Source organism: Argopecten irradians, chromosome 16, assembly GCF_041381155.1.
Source record: "Argopecten irradians isolate NY chromosome 16, Ai_NY, whole genome shotgun sequence".
Classification (NCBI taxonomy): Eukaryota; Metazoa; Mollusca; class Bivalvia; order Pectinida; family Pectinidae; genus Argopecten; species Argopecten irradians.
In genome coordinates, this window is record NC_091149.1 from 2,936,671 (window position 1) to 2,956,028 (window position 19,358).

Sequence of the window (19,358 nt, forward strand, 5' to 3'; positions counted from 1 at the left end):
GATCGCCATCATTCTACCAAATACCTACCTGAAGAGCTAACATCTATCCCTGGTTATATGATTATGTTGTATACCAGGTATATTGTGGACAATTTTAAAGATCTTGCTAATTAACGCTACTGTAATATGTTAATATGATCATTACTTCTAAATGGTAAACCATTATCTACCTTTTCTTTACAGACGAACATGTAGGAGTTACCTCCCTTGGACATGTAACTGATTTGATGGATCAAAAATAATTATGCTTGAAGCCATCATAACTTGAAGTGAAACTAACCCCCCACCCCCTCCCATTAAAAAAAAACGAAAAAAAAGAAAAAAAGAAAAAGAAGACAAACAGTGTTATCCAATGATTTACTATTATATGGTAATGATAAGATCAAAATTCAACAAATTGACCAATGTAAAATCACTGACATATTAATGAACTCCTAACATGCATGACTTCAGAAATAACACATGGGCTAGCTGTCTCCTCAACAATACTATATTGTTCATTTGTGTTGTATTTACATACCATATCAGACCAAATAACACAGGGATTAGCTGTCTCATCAACAATACTATATTGTTTATTTGTGTTGTATTTATATACTGTATCAGACCAAATAACACAGGGATTAGCTGTCTCCTCAACAATACTATATTGTTCATTTGTGTTGTATTTACATACCATATCAGACCAAATAACACAGGGACTAGCAGTCTCATCAACTGTACTATATTGTTTATTTGTGTTTTATTTACATACTGTATCAGACCAAATAACACAGGGACTAGCAGTCTCATCAACAATACTATATTGTTTATTTGTGTTTTATTTACATACTGTATCAGACCAAATAACACAGGGATTAGCAGTCTCATCAACAATACTATATTGTTTATTTGTGTTTTATTTACATACTGTATCAGACCAAATAACACAGGGATTAGCTGTCTCATCAACAATACTATATTGTTTATTTGTGTTTTATTTACATACTGTATCAGACCAAATAACACAGGGATTAGCTGTCTCATCAACAATACTATATTGTTTATTTGTGTTTTATTTACATACTGTATCAGACCAAATAACACAGGGATTAGCTGTCTCATCAACAATACTATATTGTTTATTTGTGTTTTATTTACATACTGTATCAGACCAAATAACACAGGGATTAGCTGTCTCATCAACAATACTATATTGTTTATTTGTGTTTTATTTACATACTGTATCAGACCAAATAACACAGGGATTAGCTGTCTCATCAACAATACTATATTGTTTATTTGTGTTTTATTTACATACTGTATCAGACCAAATAACACAGGGATTAGCTGTCTCATCAACAATACTATATTGTTTATTTGTGTTTTATTTACATACTGTATCAGACCAAATAGCACAGGGACCTGACTCCCATTAAACAATCCTTACTTGTACTGTGAAGTCTATTTATGTCTTTGTTGTATCTCACCAAATAGCACAGGGACCTGACTCCCATTGAACAGTCCTTACTTGTACTGTGAAGTCTATTTATGTCTTTGTTGTATCTCACCAAATAGCACAGGGACCTGACTCCCGTAAAACAATCCTTACTTGTACTGTGAAGTCTATTCATGTCTTTATGTTGTATCTCACCAAATAGCACAGGGACCTGACTCCCATTGAACAGTCCTTACTTGTACTGTGAAGTCTGTTCATGTCTTTATGTTGTATCTCACCAAATAGCACAGGGACCTGACTCCCATTGAACAGTTACTTGTACTGTGAAGTCTATTTATGTCTTTGTTGTATCTCACCAAATAGCACAGGGACCTGACTCCCGTAAAACAATCCTTACTTGTACTGTGAAGTCTATTCATGTCTTTATGTTGTATTTCATCAAATAGCACAGGGACCTGACTCCCATTGAACAGTCCTTACTTGTACTGTGAAGTCTATTCATGTCTTTATGTTGTATCTCACCAAATAGCACAGGGACCTGACTCCCATTGAACAGTCCTTACTTGTACTGTGAAGTCTATTCATGTCTTTATGTTGTATCTTACCAAATAGCACAGGGGCTTGACACCCAGTAAACATTACATAGTTATTACATCAGAATGTTATCGGCAGAACATTTCTCTTTTCTGTCCCTATTATAAATATATTTCTTTGAGCTTCCTTTCCAACTACATTTCATATCAAAACCCACTCTTGAATTTATACACATTTAAGAACATAAAACTCAATCTCACAATTTCACACTATCAAGTAACTCTCACAATTTCACTGTATCAAGTTTTGTAACTCCCACAATTTTACAATATCAAGTTTTGTAACAATTTCACACAATTAAGTTTCAAGAGGAATCCTTCACTATTGATTCTGGAATATGAATATCCTTAGCTACAAGTTTATCTCCTTCAATTTGATCTTTATGTACGTAGAAGGTCCAGCGATATTCTGGTCCTATTTCAATATCCAGCTTATTTATTGTCCACGTTGGAACTTCACTCCTTGGTGTGCTAAAACAGATAAAAATAATAAAATTAAAAGGATTGTGCCTTTCCATCGATTTAATTCTATCTAATTGAGTTATGTTTAAGACTAATGGAGATTTAATTACTTCCTCTTTTACATGAGAGACTTAAGAAGTCGAAGGGTCTTACAGAAGAATGGAAGATAATTAAGGGTACAAGGGAGATAACTTGTAAGTGGACCAGTCTCTACTTTGTCTAGATCTATATAAAAATGGGGGATACATCAAGTGTACAAGGGAGATAACTTGTAAGTGGACCAGTCTCTACTATGTCTAGATCTATTTATAAATGGGGGATAACTCTAGAATACAAGGGAGATAACTTGTGAGTAAACCAGTCTCTACTTTGTCTAGATCTATCTATAAATGGGGGATACCTCAAGTGTACAAGGGAGATAACTTGTGAGTAAACCAGTCTCTACTTTGTCTAGATCTATCTATAAATGGGGGATACCTCAAATGTACAAGGTAAAAATAACTTGTGAGTAAACCAGTTTCAACCTTTTTCTAGATACCGATACATAAATGGGGATAACTCTAGTGAACAAGAGAAATAACTTGTCAGTGAAGCAGTCTCTACTTTTTATGGGGGATAACTCTAGTTACAAGGGAAATAACTTGTGAGTGAACCAGTCTCTATCTTTTTCTAGATCTAAATATGGGGGAATAACTCTAGTTACAAGAGAAATAACTTGTGAATAAACCAGTCTCAACCTTTTTCTAGATCTATACATGGGGGAATAACTCTAGTTACAAGCGAGATAACTTGAGCGTAAACCAGTCTCAACCTTTTTCTAGATCTATACATGGGGGAATAAATCTAGAGTAAAAATGAGATAACTTGGAATAAATCTAGAGTACAAATGAGATAATTTATGAGTGAAGCAGTTTCTACTTTTTCTAGATCGACATGGGGAATAAATAATTGCAGAGAATAAGGGAGATAATTGATCAGTACACGCTGTCGCTTCCTTCATATCGGTACATGGAGTCATCGCTGAGTACAAATACAACTTTAATGAGTCTTCTTTAACAATGGTTAAACTTATTCAATAGAAACCATTCTAGTAGAATACTGTAATCAAAAAAAGAAAAACTTGCGCAACAAAGACATGAATCTCAAAGTTGTTTTAATTCCGTTTCACCATCTAAAGAAGTATTTGAATAATCAACTGCAATATTGTAGATTAAATACACCAATATATATTTTTATTATCTACAGTTATTCTTTTACTAACTTTAGTAATGAAAACGTTTTTCTCAGTTCTCAGATCATCAGATACATTGAAGATTCTGAGGGCAGTAATTTAATTAACAGAATAATCAGAAAGCTGAAAGGTCACCAGAATTTAACCTTATAAAGCTCTGTCTATCTTTTATATTAAAACATAATCTGTATTGTAATCTGATTGAGATTTAAGCATATTGACTTCATGAAAATGCAATTTACTAAAGAATACACAAACAAAGCTTTTAAGGCTTAGACTTACTCCATAGTGATGGATGGACGTGTCGCCCACAGATACAAATAAGCTGAGTGTCCTTTAGAGCCTGTCACTGGAATCTTTAACTAAAAGATAAAATCATTCAAGTGTTGTCATATATCGCAAATATTGCTATATATCATTACATTTAAAAAAAAAAAATTCTATCAATGTTTTTTTCAGTTAAAATGGAATCTTAAAAGTTACAGTTAAAATAGAGTATAGAATCATAGAAAAAACATGCACACAATGATGTAATAAATACCTTTGTAACAAAATAGTTTCATTTTCTATGTAAGTTTCGATGCTCAGTACATTCAGTACTTTGATTACATCTCTTCTAACGCACTATGAATCTGATTGGTTGAAATTTCTGAAGAGAATTTCTTCGGCAAAAACGATGCAGATTGTATCAAGTAACCCATGAGTTTAAGACTGCAACGTAGTGTAGGCTGATTGCATGGGTAACCGACGTTGCTTGATCCAGGAACTTTTCATAATATTTACCTTAGCGTTTCCGGCCAGCGGATCTACCTTGTTTGTCTCTGGATCTTTAGATATATGTTGGATGGTTAAAGGACTACCCAATCTTTTCATGACAACGTCGTAGCCTTGTAATATGCCAAGTGCTTGTACAACATAGGGCTCCGACTTGATGCCAGCTGAAATAGAGAAATTCTAGCAGTAAGAAATTCTTCTGATACAGCATGTAGATAAAAACTATGAATGGACTACATAGTACAAGCAGTGTTTTTTTCACTTACTATTTTCAACAGCCGATGCCTTTTCAATTGGGAAAATAACTCGGAATTTGGAAGAAATTGGGAAAAATTTCAGGAGTGTAAAAAAAATTTCAAAATCACTTGCCCTGGGCAAGTAGAACCCAATAATTCACTTGCAATTGCCCAAAATTAAATTCCACTTGACCCCAAAAAATACCATTTTTTCTTATCGCAGTACTGTACTTATTAGAAAATTGAAAATCAAAAACTTTAGAATTATCTAATAAACATTTCTAATTCTATTTCATAAGATGTTTTCCTTCTATTATTAGAAGAAAAATAAAACAATCAATTTGCAACACTGTTTGCATTTTTAAAACTTTTTTGCTTTGTTTCTCTATCATTTTTTTCTAAATTCCTGAAATCCGGAAACCGGATTCCGGCTCTATTTTTAGATCCCAAGTGCTACTTCCTACCTTGAACAGAGATCGTTTTTACACAGAAAAACTTCTTGCTTATGTCGAAAAAAATAATAATTAGACGAATAATAATGTAAGTTAACTCTGGAAACATTGTTGTATTACTTAAAAGCAGTTAACTATTGTCTTTATTAGCTTGAATGTCTGTTAAACGTCTCTGAACTGAAGGTGCACCTAGCGACCTAGTTATGCTCATTTCGATTTTGTTTTCATTTTGTAAAATAAAAATTGTTTCTGATCCCAAATGTTTTGTTTTTAAGTAATGTAGACTAGTCTATATTTACACATTTTAGGAATGAAAATCTGTTTCAAATTATCAACACAAATGTCATTGAATTTGATCAGTTTTTATTGGGAAATTTGACTTCAAAATTGGGAAAATAAGGCATAAGGCAGGGGAAACAGCCGAAGTTCGGCTGTAGATTCGGCCAAAAAAACCACTGACAAGGTATTAAAGCTGTACAATGCGAGTCAGGTCCCTGTGCTAGTTGGTCTGATACAGCATGTACATGTAAATAAAAAATATGAATGGAATTCACAGTACAAATAAGGGCTGTTATATAGAAGTCATGTCCCTGTGTCATTTGGTCTGATATGTAGCATGTAAATAAAGAATGTGAATTAATGCACTGTAACACAGTTACAAGTAATAACAATGGAAGTCATGTCTCTGTGATATTAGTCTCACACAACATGTAAATAAGAAATATGAATGGACTACACAATATGGGAGTCAGGTCCCTGCGCTATTTGGTCTGACACAACATGTAAATAAAGAATTTTTAATGGATACAGTACAGTAAGGGAGTCAGGTCCCTGTGCTATTTGGTCTGACACAACATGTAAATAAAGAATATGAATGGACTTCAAATTACAGTAATGGGAGTCAGGTCCCTGTGCTATTTGGTCTGACACAACATGTAAATAAAGAATATGAATGGACTTCACAGTACAGTAATGAGAGTCAGGTCCCTGTGCTATATTTAGTGCGATACAGAATGTAACAGTAAAACTCATCAGATGCAGTAGTAAATATGATAGATCGGTATGGTGCTCTCTTACCTTGATCAACTCTCTGTTTATAAATCTGAAACCCTAAAGCAGTCGCTCCGAGACAGGCCACGGAACCTAAAACAAAACTGCCCCTTGACATTGTGCAGATTACTGAAGGTTTGTTTAGCAAACGTCTGAGTGAATCCGATTGATGATGTCGGGACAGTGTAAATTACAGATGTCCCGCTAACCTGCAGATACTAGAGAACTATTTACACGGGTTTTTTTTTAATATAGGAGTTGATAAAGTGTCTTCTGTATGTCCTACAATAGAGTACAATCACACAACATTATTCCCATACAATATTGTGTGTATGTATTATGTAAAGATATTAATCAAATGAGAGTCAAAACATGTCGACCAAGTGCCTGTTATCGCAAAATCCTGTCATTAGCCCTTTCCGCCGAATTTTCCAAGATGGCCGCGCCCATGAGTTGGAGTGTGAGGAAAGTGTACACATTTGCATTTAGGTATTTTTGCAAATAATGTTGAATGTCATGGGAAATAATTGCAAAATCTATTGGTTAAGTTTCCATTCTCAATGTTTTGTAAGGTACCAATATAGCTTTAACCTAGAGACAAATGGGAAAACACATTTTAGTCCATGACTATTTTCTCTGTGTTGTTTTATGCTGTTTATTCCAGATATCATATCCGATGCCAGTGTGTTGGTAAAGGTGGAATACAACTATCCAACAGGAAAACGTACAGCACAAAATCTCCACGGAACATATTGACACTTCACGACCGGGGCATCTTCCAGAATGTATTCCCAAGTAGCGGGTAAATATCAGAGTTATTTCCCTTGGTCTGACAAATTGGCAATTATGTCTGTCAAATGTAATGAAAGAGCGTTAATGTATTTGACTAGTATATATGTCTATGGTCAGTTATATAAATTATATACATTGTAAGCAGAGTCTCTTAAGATTGAACTGCAGTCTTTCAGAACTTATGTTTTATGTACATTTGTATGTGTAACGTTAGATCTACTCCAACAATGTTAGAGGTATAGCACGACGAGACACTTTTGGAACATCACTTCGTGTCTAACAGTCAGCAAAATAATGTCCGATAAAAAAAACAGCGGACCATTCGACTCTCATGTTATGGGAGTAGTGTAGACCCAGGCATCACTGTCCAGTAATGTAAAAGGAGCGGGTCGGTGTGATTTGTACATACATGTTTAAGTGTTAAATACGGTCTCTGTCACTCAGCTGACGGAGCATACTTCTTTGGCTCAGTCAGTAGAGCCGTAGATTTCCACGCCGGAGACATGGGTTCGATTCCTGGTCAGGGCACTCGACAGGAATGTGTATTTTCCCTGTTCTTCTACAGTAATAAGCCCCCTCCCTTTCATAAAATGAACAAGATTTCAGATCTACGCCTTGTAAGCTATATATACAATCTCTTTTTCATGAAGGCTTTCAGAACTAGACTTCACTAAGCTAATTATTTTTTTTGTTTTTATTGTGACCAATTCTCTCTATCCCATCAACTTACATGTACATATGTAAGTACATGTAGTTTTTATAGACAGTGTTGAACATTAAAAAAAACAAATTACATGTAACACAATATGAAGCTTTAAAATTTGATGAGTAGGTCATATTTTTTTGTTTAATCAGTACCCCAGAACTTGTTAAGAAGTTGTCCCAGCCAGTAACAGTGTACTGCGGATTTGATCCGACCGCCGAGAGTCTTCACATCGGTAACCTGCTGGCAATTGTTGCATTGCTTCACTGTCAACGAGGTGGACATCATCCAATAGGACTAGTAAGTCTGTCACACACTTTACCATGATCTCATAATGTCTACATAAAATATAGGACTAGACTAGTAAGTCTGTCACACACTTTACCAATGATCTATATAATGTCTACAATAAATATAGGACTAGACTGTAAGTGTCACACACTTTTACCTGATCTTATAATGTCTAATAAAATAGTAGGACTAGACTAGTAAGTCTGTCACACACTTTACCATGATCTCATAATGTCTACATAAAAATATAGGACTAGACTAGTAAGTCTGTCACACACACTTTACCATGATCTCTTGATATAATGTCTACATAAAATATAGGACTAGACTAGTAAGTCTGTCACAACACTTTACCATGATCTCATAATGTCTAGAGTTAAAATATAGGACTAGACTAGTAAGTCTGTCACACACTTTACCATGATCTCATAATGTCTAGATAAAATATAGGACTAGACTAGTAAGTCTGTCACACAATTTACCATGATCTCATAATGTCTAGATAAAATATAGGACTAGACTAGTAAGTCTGTCACACACACTTTACCATGATCTCATATAATGTCTAGATAAAATATAGGACTAGACTAGACTAGTAAGTCTGTCACACACTTTACCATGATCTCATAATGTCTAATAAAATCTAGGATAACTAATATCTGGACTTGATCTCATAATTCTAGATAAAAGTAAGGACTGTCACACACTTTACCATGATCTCATAATGTCTAGATAAAATATAGGACTAGACTAGTAAGTCTGTCACACACACTTTACCATGATCTCATAATGTCTAGATAAAATATAGGACTAGACTAGTAAGTCTGTCACACACTTTACCCATGATCTCATAATGTCTAGATAAAATATAGGACTAGACTAGTAAGTCTGTCACACACTTTTACCATGATCTCATAATGTCTAGATAAAATATAGGACTAGACTAGTAAGTCTGTCACACACTTTACCATGATCTCATAATGTCTAGATAAAATATAGGACTAGACTAGTAAGTCTGTCACACACTTTACCATGATCTCATAATGTCTAGATAAAATATAGGACTAGACTAGTAAGTCTGTCACACACTTTACCATGATCTCATAATGTCTAGATAAAATATAGGACTAGACTAGTAAGTCTGTCACACACTTTACCATGATCTCATAATGTCTACATAAAATATAGGACTAGACTAGTAAGTCTGTCACACACTTTACCATGATCTCATAATGTCTAGATAAAATATAGGACTAGACTAGTAAGTCTGTCACACACTTTACCATGATCTCATAATGTCTAGATAAAATATAGGACTAGACTAGTAAGTCTGTCACACACTTTACCATGATCTCATAATGTCTAGATAAAATATAGGACTAGACTAGTAAGTCTGTCACACACTTTACCATGATCTCATAATGTCTAGATAAAATATAGGACTAGACTAGTAAGTCTGTCACACACTTTACCATGATCTCATCTCATAATGTCTACATAAATTATAGGACTAGACTAGTAAGTCTTGTCTACACTTTACCATGATCTCATAATGTTAAATATAAAATATAGGACTAGACTAGTAAGTCTGTCACACACTTTACCATGATCTCATAATGTCTAGATAAAATATAGGACTAGACTAGTAAGTCTGTCACACACTTTACCATGATCTCATAATGTCTAGATAAAATATAGGACTAGACTAGTAAGTCTGTCACACACTTTACCATGAACTCTCATAATGTCTAGATAAAATATACTAGGACTAGACTAGTAAGTCTGTCACACACTATTACCTGATCTTATAATGTCTAGATCAAAATATAGGACTAGACTAGTAAGTCTGTCACACACTCTTACCATGATCTCATAATGTCTAGATAAAATATAGGACTAGACTAGTAAGTCTGTCACAAAACACTTTACCATGATCTCATAATGTCTAGATAAAATATAGGACTAGACTAGTAAGTCTGTCACACACTTTACCATGATCTCATAATGTCTAGATAAAATATAGGACTAGACTAGTAAGTCTGTCACACACTTTACCATGATCTCATAATGTCTAGATAAAATATAGGACTAGACTAGTAAGTCTGTCACACACTTTACCATGATCTCATAATGTCTAGATAAAATATAGGACTAGGACTAGTAAGTCTGTCACACACTTTACCATGATCTCATAATGTCTAGATAAAATATTGGGGAACTAGAACTAGTAAGTCTGTCACACACTTTACCATTGATCTTATAATGTCTAGATAAAATATAGGACTAGACTAGTAAGTCTGTCACACACTTTACCATGATCTCATAATGTCTAGATAAAATATAGGACTAGACTAGTAAGTCTGTCACAACACTTTATCCATGATCTCATAAAGTCTAGATAAAATATAGGACTAGACTAGTAAGTCTGTCACACACTTTACCATGATCTCATAATGTCTAGATAAAATATAGGACTAGACTAGTAAGTCTGTCACACACTTTACCATGATCTCATAATGTCTACATAAAATATAGGACTAGACTAGTAAGTCTGTCACACACTTTACCATGATCTCATAATGTCTAGATAAAATATAGGACTAGAATCACGTTTACCAATCATAATGTCTAGTATAAAATATAGGACTAGACTAGTAAGTCTGTCACACACTTTACCATGATCTCATAATGTCTACATAAAATATAGGACTAGACTAGTAAGTCTGTCACACACTTTACCATGATCTCATAATGTCTACATAATAATATAGGACTACTTTAAGTCACATTTAAAATATAGGACTTGTAAGTCACGTTTAATATATAGACTTGTAAGTAACACTTGTAATGTAGAACTTGTAAGTCAACGATAAAATATAGGACTTGTAAGTCACTTTAAATATAGGATATAGTAACTTGTAAGTTTACGTTTTAAAATTATAACTTGTAAGTCATGTCTACATTAAAATATAGGACTTGTAAGTCACGTTTAAAATATAGGTCACGTTTAAAATATAGGACTTGTAAGTCACGTTTAAAATATAGGACTTGTAAGTCACGTTTAAAATATAGGACTTGTAAGTCACGTTTAAAATATAGGACTTGTAAGTCACGTTTAAAATATAGGACTTGTAAGTCACGTTTAAAATATATGACTTGTAAGTCACGTTTAAAATATACTAGGACTTGTAAGTCACTCATTTTTAAAAATATAGGACTTGTAAGTCACGTTTATAAAAATATAGGACTTGTAAGTCACGTTTAAAATATATGGGACTTGTAAGTCACGTTTAAAAATATATAGACTTGTAAGTTCACGTTTAAAATATAGGACTTGTAAGTCACGTTTAAAATATAGGACTTGTAAGTCACGTTTAAAATATAGGACTTGTAAGTCACGTTTAAAATATAGGACTTGTAAGTCACGTTTAAAATATAGGACTTGTAAGTCACGTTTAAAATATAGGACTTGTAAGTATAGGACTTGTAAGTCACGTTTAAAAATATAGGACTTGTAAGTCACGTTTAAAATATAGGACTTGTAAGTCACGTTTAAAATATAGGACTTGTAAGTCACGTTTAAAATATAGGACTTGTAAGTCACGTTTAAAATATAGGACTTGTAAGTCACGTTTAAAATATAGGACTTGTAAGTCACGTTTAAAAATATAGGACTTGTAAGTCACGTTTAAAATATAGGACTTGTAAGTCACGTTTAAAATATAGGACTTATCTCACGTTTTAAAATATAGTATAGGACTTTGTAAGTCACGTTTAAAATATAGACTATATCTCACACACTTTAAACTGTTGCTGTCAGATTTTCTGTGACATAATTCAGGAGTGGATATAAAACAGTTGTAGTAACTTCTAAATTATTAAGGATGTAACAACAGTGATAGTAACCCTTAAAGTATGGAAGGATTTAACAACAGTGATAGTAACCCTTGGAGTGTGGAGGATGTAATGAAAGTGATAGTAACCCCTTGAGTATTGAGGATGTAATAACAGTGATAGTAACCCCTTGAGTATTGAGGATGTAATAACAGTGATAGTAACCCCTTGAGTATCGAGGATGTAATAACAGTGATAGTAACCCCTGTATATTGAGGGTGAGTAAAACTGTACTGATATCATTACAGATAGGTGGCGCCACTGCCATGGTTGGAGACCCGAGTGGTAAAACAAAAGACAGAATGCCAATGGCTGTGGAGGAAGTGGAAAGAAACATGGAGTCTATCACGGGAAGCCTACACAGGATCTTTGAAAATCACAGGAAATTTATATGGAAAGAAAACAAAGAACTACCACCACTTCTGTAAGATCCGAATCTTTGTCTGCTCCACAATCACAGGGGCTTGGATTTGCAACCTTCTGTAAATGTTATACATACCTGTATGTACCAGTACTGTTATACACAAATATATTGATGATTGATGGATAGGAAATTGATGCCAAGACCCTGTGTTTACATCAAGTGAGGTCATGTATGAATAAGGTCAGAATGAATAATAAAAAAAAAGTTGAAAAATAGGAAAATTAAGATCTTTTTAATACCATAAAAGTGCAAATGTTCAGTGTGAGATAAAAATACAGTTTCATAAGTTTTTACAGTCAAACTACCTATTTTCTGTTTACTAGTTTTTATCCTGACTTCTGCTTTTGATTTTCAGAACTCTGAACAATGCAGACTGGTACAGAGAAATAAATGTTATCAGTTTCCTAGCAACCATAGGGCGAAGATTTCGTTTAGGGCCTATGCTGTCTCGCCAAAGGTAACAACATTAAAATATATACCATAAAATTTGCTCACATTCATTCATCCCCCGAAGACATTTCTGCTATTTTGCTTCAAAGGCTGGAAGTGTTCATTGTGAATTTTTAGGGGCGAATAAAGTAATGTCTTCCACAGTTTTCACAATGTATCAATTTGAAAAACAGATGCTGAGCCAATGTACAGGATATTTGAGGTCAAATATATCAAAAAGATGTATTCAGTACAAAATGTATTACAAACTTTTGTTGTTGGGGAGTTTGACTGAATTTAATGTTTATATCTTCAGTGTTACAGAGCGACTAAAATCATCAGAAGGAATGAGTTTTACGGAGTTCAGCTATCAGATTCTCCAGGCCTATGATTGGTTACATCTGTGTCGACATCATAATTGTACTATACAAATCGGCGGAAATGACCAGCTCGGCAATATCACATCAGGCCACGATCTGTTGTCTGCAGAAACAGATAAGCGAGTTTGGGGTAGGTTGTTCGACAAGTGAATTGTAAGTGTTTCACACTAGCCTAACAATGGCCTAAACTACATTCTTCAAGTTTAGATAGATTTGTAAACAGTTGTTTACATAATCAATGGATTTTTTTTTGTGATATTAGTCATTATCAAAATTCTACATATAATAACTCAGTTATGTTTTGGGACTGTTTTTCTGGAAAAAAAGTCACATTAAAATATCTGTATCACAAATTAGATTAAAATATCTCTATCACAAATGACATTTATATATGGTCAAAGCTTTGCAAACAGTTGTTTTATATTGTGTAAACAGGCAATATGATGATTGTCTGTACAGCTCTGCTGTCTACCAGTATGTGATTGTGATCTTGACAAATACATGTAAATATTCAGGAGGTAGAAAAGTGCCACATTTTATAGAGCCATAGAACTCAGAGTAGAAAATATCATTCCTTTCAAATTAACCAGAACAGGTTTAAGACAAGTTTTGACAGGCACTGCAGTGAATTAGCCTTAGTAGAAACTTATTATAAAACCTTACCTAAATGGCAGCTCCGTCTGATAACAAGTCTATGAACTAGTTGAAAAATAGCCTAAATGGCAGCTCCATCTGATAATAGGTATTAGGTAATCTGCTTATGTGACATCTGTGTTGGACTAAGGTTATGTTCTGTGTCAGGTTTGACTGTTCCATTGATAACAACACCCAGTGGAGAAAAGATAGGAAAGACGGCCGGAAACGCATTGTGGCTGAACCCAGATAAAACTTCACCTTTTGAATTCTACCAAGTAAGTATTTTGGTATCTGTGATTCTGATGTTTTGATTGGCTCGCTGTTTCCATGATATCTATGATTTTAATGTTTTGATTGGCTACCCATGTCCTTGGAATCCATGACTCTGATGTTTTCATTGGCCAGCTGTTTTCTTGGTATCTGTGATTCTGATGTTTTGATTGGCTAGCTGTTTTCTTGGTATCTGTGAGTCTGATGTTTTGATTGGCTAGCAGTTTCCATGATATCTATGATTTTAATGTTTTGATTGGCTACCCATGTCCTTGGTATCTATGATTCTGATGTTTTGATTTGCTAGCTGTTTTCTTGGTATCTGTGATTCTGATGTTTTGATTGGCTAGCTGTTTCCCCGGATTCTATGCCAGAGGAATGATACTTTGTAACTGCCCGGGAAGGATTTTATTCTTGAAGCCATTTGAGAGATAAGGGCTACGTACTGTCTAGCTTAGAGTTCATAATGATGAATTGGCTGAGAGTAACAGTTTTAAAAATTCACTACATTTAATAAAACCAGGATGAATAAATTAAAAAAACCATGAAAACACATAAGAAATATAGGAAATATTGACAGTGACAAATACTTATGTCCCTAGACTGCATTAAGATTCTTTTAATTGTAATTGTTTTATTTCAGTTTTTCATGAAACTTGCAGACAATGAAGTGGAGAAGTATCTTCAATTGTTCACATTCTTATCAGACGATCAGATTACAAAAACCTTGAAAAAACACAATGTAAGTATAAAGACATACTTTAGTAAATACTATTCTTGACAGTCATTGGAACTATATACTGTAACCCAATTTATTTCCACATGCAATTAAATTCCATGGGCTACAAAAATTTTAGATTAGAAAAATGTAATGTAAATCCCAAGAGGTACTTGATTTTATAGTTAGTTAATAAATATTTTTAAAAAATGTTCATCTTTTAATGATATATATATACCATGTACAGTAAACATCAGCTACACTTCTCCTCCCTTTTAAATGTGTTTTACAATTAACACAAACCAATCCAGTTCCCCTCGCCGAGGAAGCCTCCCAGTCTCACTATAGCTTGTACTTAAGTAGCCTACAGCACCAACTGTAACAGAGTAGTTTGATGCCAGCTGGGCTCAAACCTGGTCTCTCTACTGTCTGACCTATAGCGTGAATCTAGGAGGTAATCATATCACTATGTACAATTAAAACCTGTTACATTACAGTTATCTTTTACAGGACAATCTAGGGACGAGGCATGGACAGAAAATCCTAGCAGAACAAGTGACAAGTCTGGTTCATGGAGGTAAGTTAAATGGTTCATGGTGGTAAGTTCAATGGTTCATGGAGGTAAGTTAAAGTTCCATGGTTCATGGATGAAAGTTTAATGGTTCATGGAGGTAAGTTTAGTGGTGCATGGAGGTAAGCTTAATGGTTCATGGAGGAAGTTCAATGGTTCATGGAGGTAAGCTTAATGGTTCATAGAGGTAAATTTAATGGCTCATGGAGGAAGTTCAATGGTTCATGGAGGTAAATTCAATGGTTCATGGAGGTAAATTCAATGGTTCATGGAGGTAAATTCAATGTTTCATGGAGGTAAGTTCAATGGTTCATTGAGGAAGTTCAATGGTTCATGGAGGTAGTTCAATGGTTCATGGATGAAAGTTTAATGGTTCATGGAGGTAAGCTTAATGGTTCATGGAGGAAGTTCAATGGTTCATGGAGGTAAGCTTAATGGTTCATAGAGGTAAGTTTAATGGTTCATGGAGGAAGTTCAATGGTTCATGGAGGTAAGCTTAATGGTTCATGGAGGTAAATTCAATGGTTCATGGAGGTAAATTCAATGTTTCATGGAGGTAAGTTCAATGGTTCATTGAGGAAGTTCAATGGTTCATGGAGGTAGTTCAATGGTTCATGGATGAAAGTTTAATGGTTCATGGAGGTAAGTTTAGTGGTGCATGGAGGTAAATTCAATGGTTCATGGAGGAAGTTCAATGGTTCATGGAGGTAAGTTCCATGGTTCATAGAGGTAAGTTTAATGGCTCATGGAGGTAAGTTTAATGGTTCATGGAGGAAGTTCAATGGTTCATGGAGGTAAGCTTAATGGTTCATGGAGGTAAATTCAATGGTTCATGGAGGTAAATTCAATGTTTCATGGAGGTAAGTTCAATGTTTCATTGAGGAAGTTCAATGGTTCATTGAGGAAGTTCAATGGTTCATGGAGGTAAGTTCCATGGTTCATAGAGGTAAGTTTAATGGCTCATGGAGGAGTTAAGTTTAATGGTTCATGGAGGTAATTCAATGGTTCATGGAGATAAGTTTAATGATTTCATAGAGGTAAGTTCAATGGTTCATGGAGGTAGGTTCAATGGTTCATAGAGGTAAGTTTAATGGTTCATGGAGGTAAGTTTAATGGCTCATGGAGGTAAGTTTAATGGTTCATGGAGGAAGTTCAATGGTTCATGGAGGTAAATTCAATGGTTCATGGAGGTAAATTCAATGTTTCATGGAGGTAAGTTCAATGGTTCATGGAGGAAGTTCAATGGTTCATGGAGGTAAGTTCAATGGTTCATGGGAGGTAAGTTTTCAATGGTTCATGGAGGTAAAGTTCAATGGTTCATGGAGGTAAGTTCAATGGTTCATGGAGGTAAATTCAATGGTTCATGGAGATAAGTTTAATGATTCATAGAGGTAAATTCAATGGTTCATGGAGGTAAGTTCAATGGTTCATGGAGGTAAATTCAATGGTTCATTGATTCATAGAGGTAAATTCAATGGTTCATGGAGGTAAATTCAATGGTTCATGGAGGTAAATTCAATGGTTCATGGAGGTAAAGTTCAATGGTTCATTGAGGTAAGTTCAATGGTTCATTGAGGAAGTTCAATGGTTCATGAGAGGAAGTTCAATGATTCATAGAGGTAAATTCAATGGTTCATGGAGGTAAGTTCAATGGTTCATGGAGATAAATTCAATGGTTCATGGAGATAAGTTTAATGATTCATAGAGGTAAATTCAATGGTTCATGGAGGTAAGTTTAATGGCTCATGGAGGTAAGTTTCAATGGTTCATGGAGGTAAATTCAATGGTTCATGGGGGTAAATTCAATGGTTCATGGAGATAAGTTTAATGATTCATAGAGGTAAATTCAATGGTTCATGGGGGTAAGTTCATACCAAGAAATAAACAGTTGCTTTATCCCCATGCCATAAAATGTTCTCATCCCAGTTTAATACGTGGAGGATCAAGATGGAGGCATTCAAATACTAAACACATTCACGCTGACACAGTGAGTCCTTGAGTGTACATTTAGGAATCCCTTGAGCAGGTACCTATTTTGATATTTCACAAAGGTCACTGTTGCTAAAAGTGGACCATTTTCCAGATCAGAAGATTGATGTATTTTGTTAAAACTTCAATAATAATAATAAGAAATCACAGACCTTGGGATTCAGTTGGGAGCTGGAAGTCAACTTACAAAGATCACATACTAATAATAGGTCATTCTTGGTTTCCTGATGAAATTAATTATTATTTTCCAAATTTTGGATTCCAGATGATAAAGTCAGAAAGAATCAATGGGTTTGAAATTTTTTGTTTTACCATATGCTATACCTTTGTAGAGGAAGGTCTAGAACAGGCGCGGCGATGGACAGCAGCATTCTACAGTGGAACAACTGACAGTCTGAACGCTCTGAGTCTAGAGGAACTAGAACAACTGTTTAACAATGTAACAACAGTTCCCATGCTGCTGGACGCTGGTATCACTGTCCGAGAGATGTGTATGAAAGCCAAGATATTTGGTAGAGAAGGTCCGTACCTTTGTGTCATTTTAACATCTCTGTTTTATTTGAGATTTCTTGAATTCTAATTCAGTTTTGCATGTAACGAGCATTTTCATTGGCTTAAAAATTTACTTTACCACCGCATACAGGAAAAAATGGCGTTGCTGTTTGTCATGTTGCATCTGATTAACATCAAAATGATTTCTAAAAAAAAAAAAAAAATTTAAGTTTGAAGAGATTAGTTAAAGATGCTCCACCGCTGAAAAATGGTATTTTTTCACTTTCAAAAACAGGAGCAGACGATTCAAGTATTTTTCTTCAGTTACAAAAGTTACTTACTTTACACCATTACCATCATTGAAAAGCTTGAGCTTCTAATTTTGCTTCAAGTTAAAAATATGACAAATAATTAATTGCATCCCGAAAAAATTCCGTGGCACTATATATATTATTTTAGAATGAAGTAATGATTGTGCATGCACAAAAGGCGAAATAAATTATTTCATATTATTTTATGTTAGTTTTTGTGTTAATTAGGCATGTACATGATTAAACACCAATTATTGTTCAAATGTTTAAAAAAATGAAGGGGGCATCCTTTGTTAGGCCACGTTTTAAGAAATATATAAAAGGACTTAATACACCATTAAGTTACAATTTTTGAAAACTTTATTTTAACAGGAATGCTGATCGATAATTTCGAAGGTGGATTGTATATACCATTGTATTACACACCGACTCATCTTGTACCACGTACAACATATCCACCTAAATCAACATCACACAGTCAGACTAGGTAAGTCCATCACCTGAATTGTTACCCATGGTAACCAAACCTAACACATTACACTCGTCAAAACTAAGTAAGTCTGATCCCTGACCTTGTTAGTATGTTAACATATACACCATCACACAATTCAGACTTAAGGTCTAGTACCACCTGACCTTGTATGGTATTACCTAACAACATAACAAGGGTCATCCATTGTTACTATGGTAACCTACCTTCAGACTAAGGTAATGTCATATCTGACCTTAGTTACCATGGTAACCTAACAACATCACACTAGTAGGTAGTACACCTGACCTTGTTACCATGGTAACATATTCCTACCTAACAACATCACACTAGTCAGACCATTCCCTTACACCACCTTGGTTACCATGGTAACTTTATATCCTACCTAACAACATCACACTAGTCAGACTAGGTAAGTCTATACACCTGACCTTGTTACCATGGTAACATTTCCTACCTAACAACATCACACTAGTCAGACTAGGTAAGTCTATACACCTGACCTTGTTACCATGGTAACATATCCTACCTAACAACATCACACTTGTCAGACTAGGTAAGTCTATACACCTGACCTTGTTACCATGGTAACATATCCTACCTAACAACATCACACTAGTCAGACTAGGTAAGTCTATACACCTGACCTTGTTACCATGGTAACATATCCTACCTAACAACATCACACTAGTCAGACTAGGTAAGTCTATACACCTGACCTTGTTACCATGG

General features: G+C 34.6%; 2 protein-coding genes across 2 annotated transcripts; one reads left to right on the plus strand and one right to left on the minus strand.

The window, feature by feature from the left end:
* Positions 1-944: 944 nt before the first annotated feature.
* On the minus strand, positions 945-6,399 carry LOC138310347 (uncharacterized). The gene is made up of 4 exons (XM_069251531.1): positions 6,264-6,399; positions 4,508-4,662; positions 4,007-4,086; positions 945-2,502 (listed from the first exon to the last, which is right to left on the minus strand). Exons 1-4 carry the CDS (start codon positions 6,352-6,354, stop codon positions 2,337-2,339), a joined length of 492 nt encoding a protein of 163 aa, XP_069107632.1. The 5' UTR covers positions 6,355-6,399; the 3' UTR covers positions 945-2,336.
* Positions 6,400-6,573: 174 nt separating this feature from the next.
* LOC138310346 (tyrosine--tRNA ligase, mitochondrial-like) lies at positions 6,574-18,004 on the plus strand. The gene is made up of 10 exons (XM_069251530.1): positions 6,574-6,725; positions 6,901-7,038; positions 7,884-8,031; positions 12,165-12,340; positions 12,696-12,797; positions 13,086-13,279; positions 13,951-14,060; positions 14,699-14,797; positions 15,284-15,350; positions 17,666-18,004. The coding sequence occupies exons 1-10, from the start codon at positions 6,595-6,597 to the stop codon at positions 17,911-17,913; spliced, it is 1,413 nt and encodes a 470-aa protein (XP_069107631.1). The 5' UTR covers positions 6,574-6,594; the 3' UTR covers positions 17,914-18,004.
* Positions 18,005-19,358: the final 1,354 nt, after the last annotated feature.

Coding starts and splice junctions, on each gene's coding strand:
- LOC138310347 (XM_069251531.1), bottom strand. CDS start 6,354: ATGTCAAGGGGCAGTTTTGTTTTAGGTTCCGTGGCCTGTCTCGGAGCG. Junction 4,663..6,263: donor TAAACAGAGAGTTGATCAAG/GTAAGAGAGCAC, acceptor TCTCTATTTCAG/CTGGCATCAAGTCGGAGCCC. Junction 4,087..4,507: donor CGCTGGCCGGAAACGCTAAG/GTAAATATTATG, acceptor TTTATCTTTTAG/TTAAAGATTCCAGTGACAGG.
- LOC138310346 (XM_069251530.1), top strand. CDS start 6,595: ATGAGAGTCAAAACATGTCGACCAAGTGCCTGTTATCGCAAAATCCTG. Junction 7,039..7,883: donor AATGTATTCCCAAGTAGCGG/GTAAATATCAGA, acceptor TTGTTTAATCAG/TACCCCAGAACTTGTTAAGA. Junction 12,341..12,695: donor AAAGAACTACCACCACTTCT/GTAAGATCCGAA, acceptor TTTGATTTTCAG/AACTCTGAACAATGCAGACT.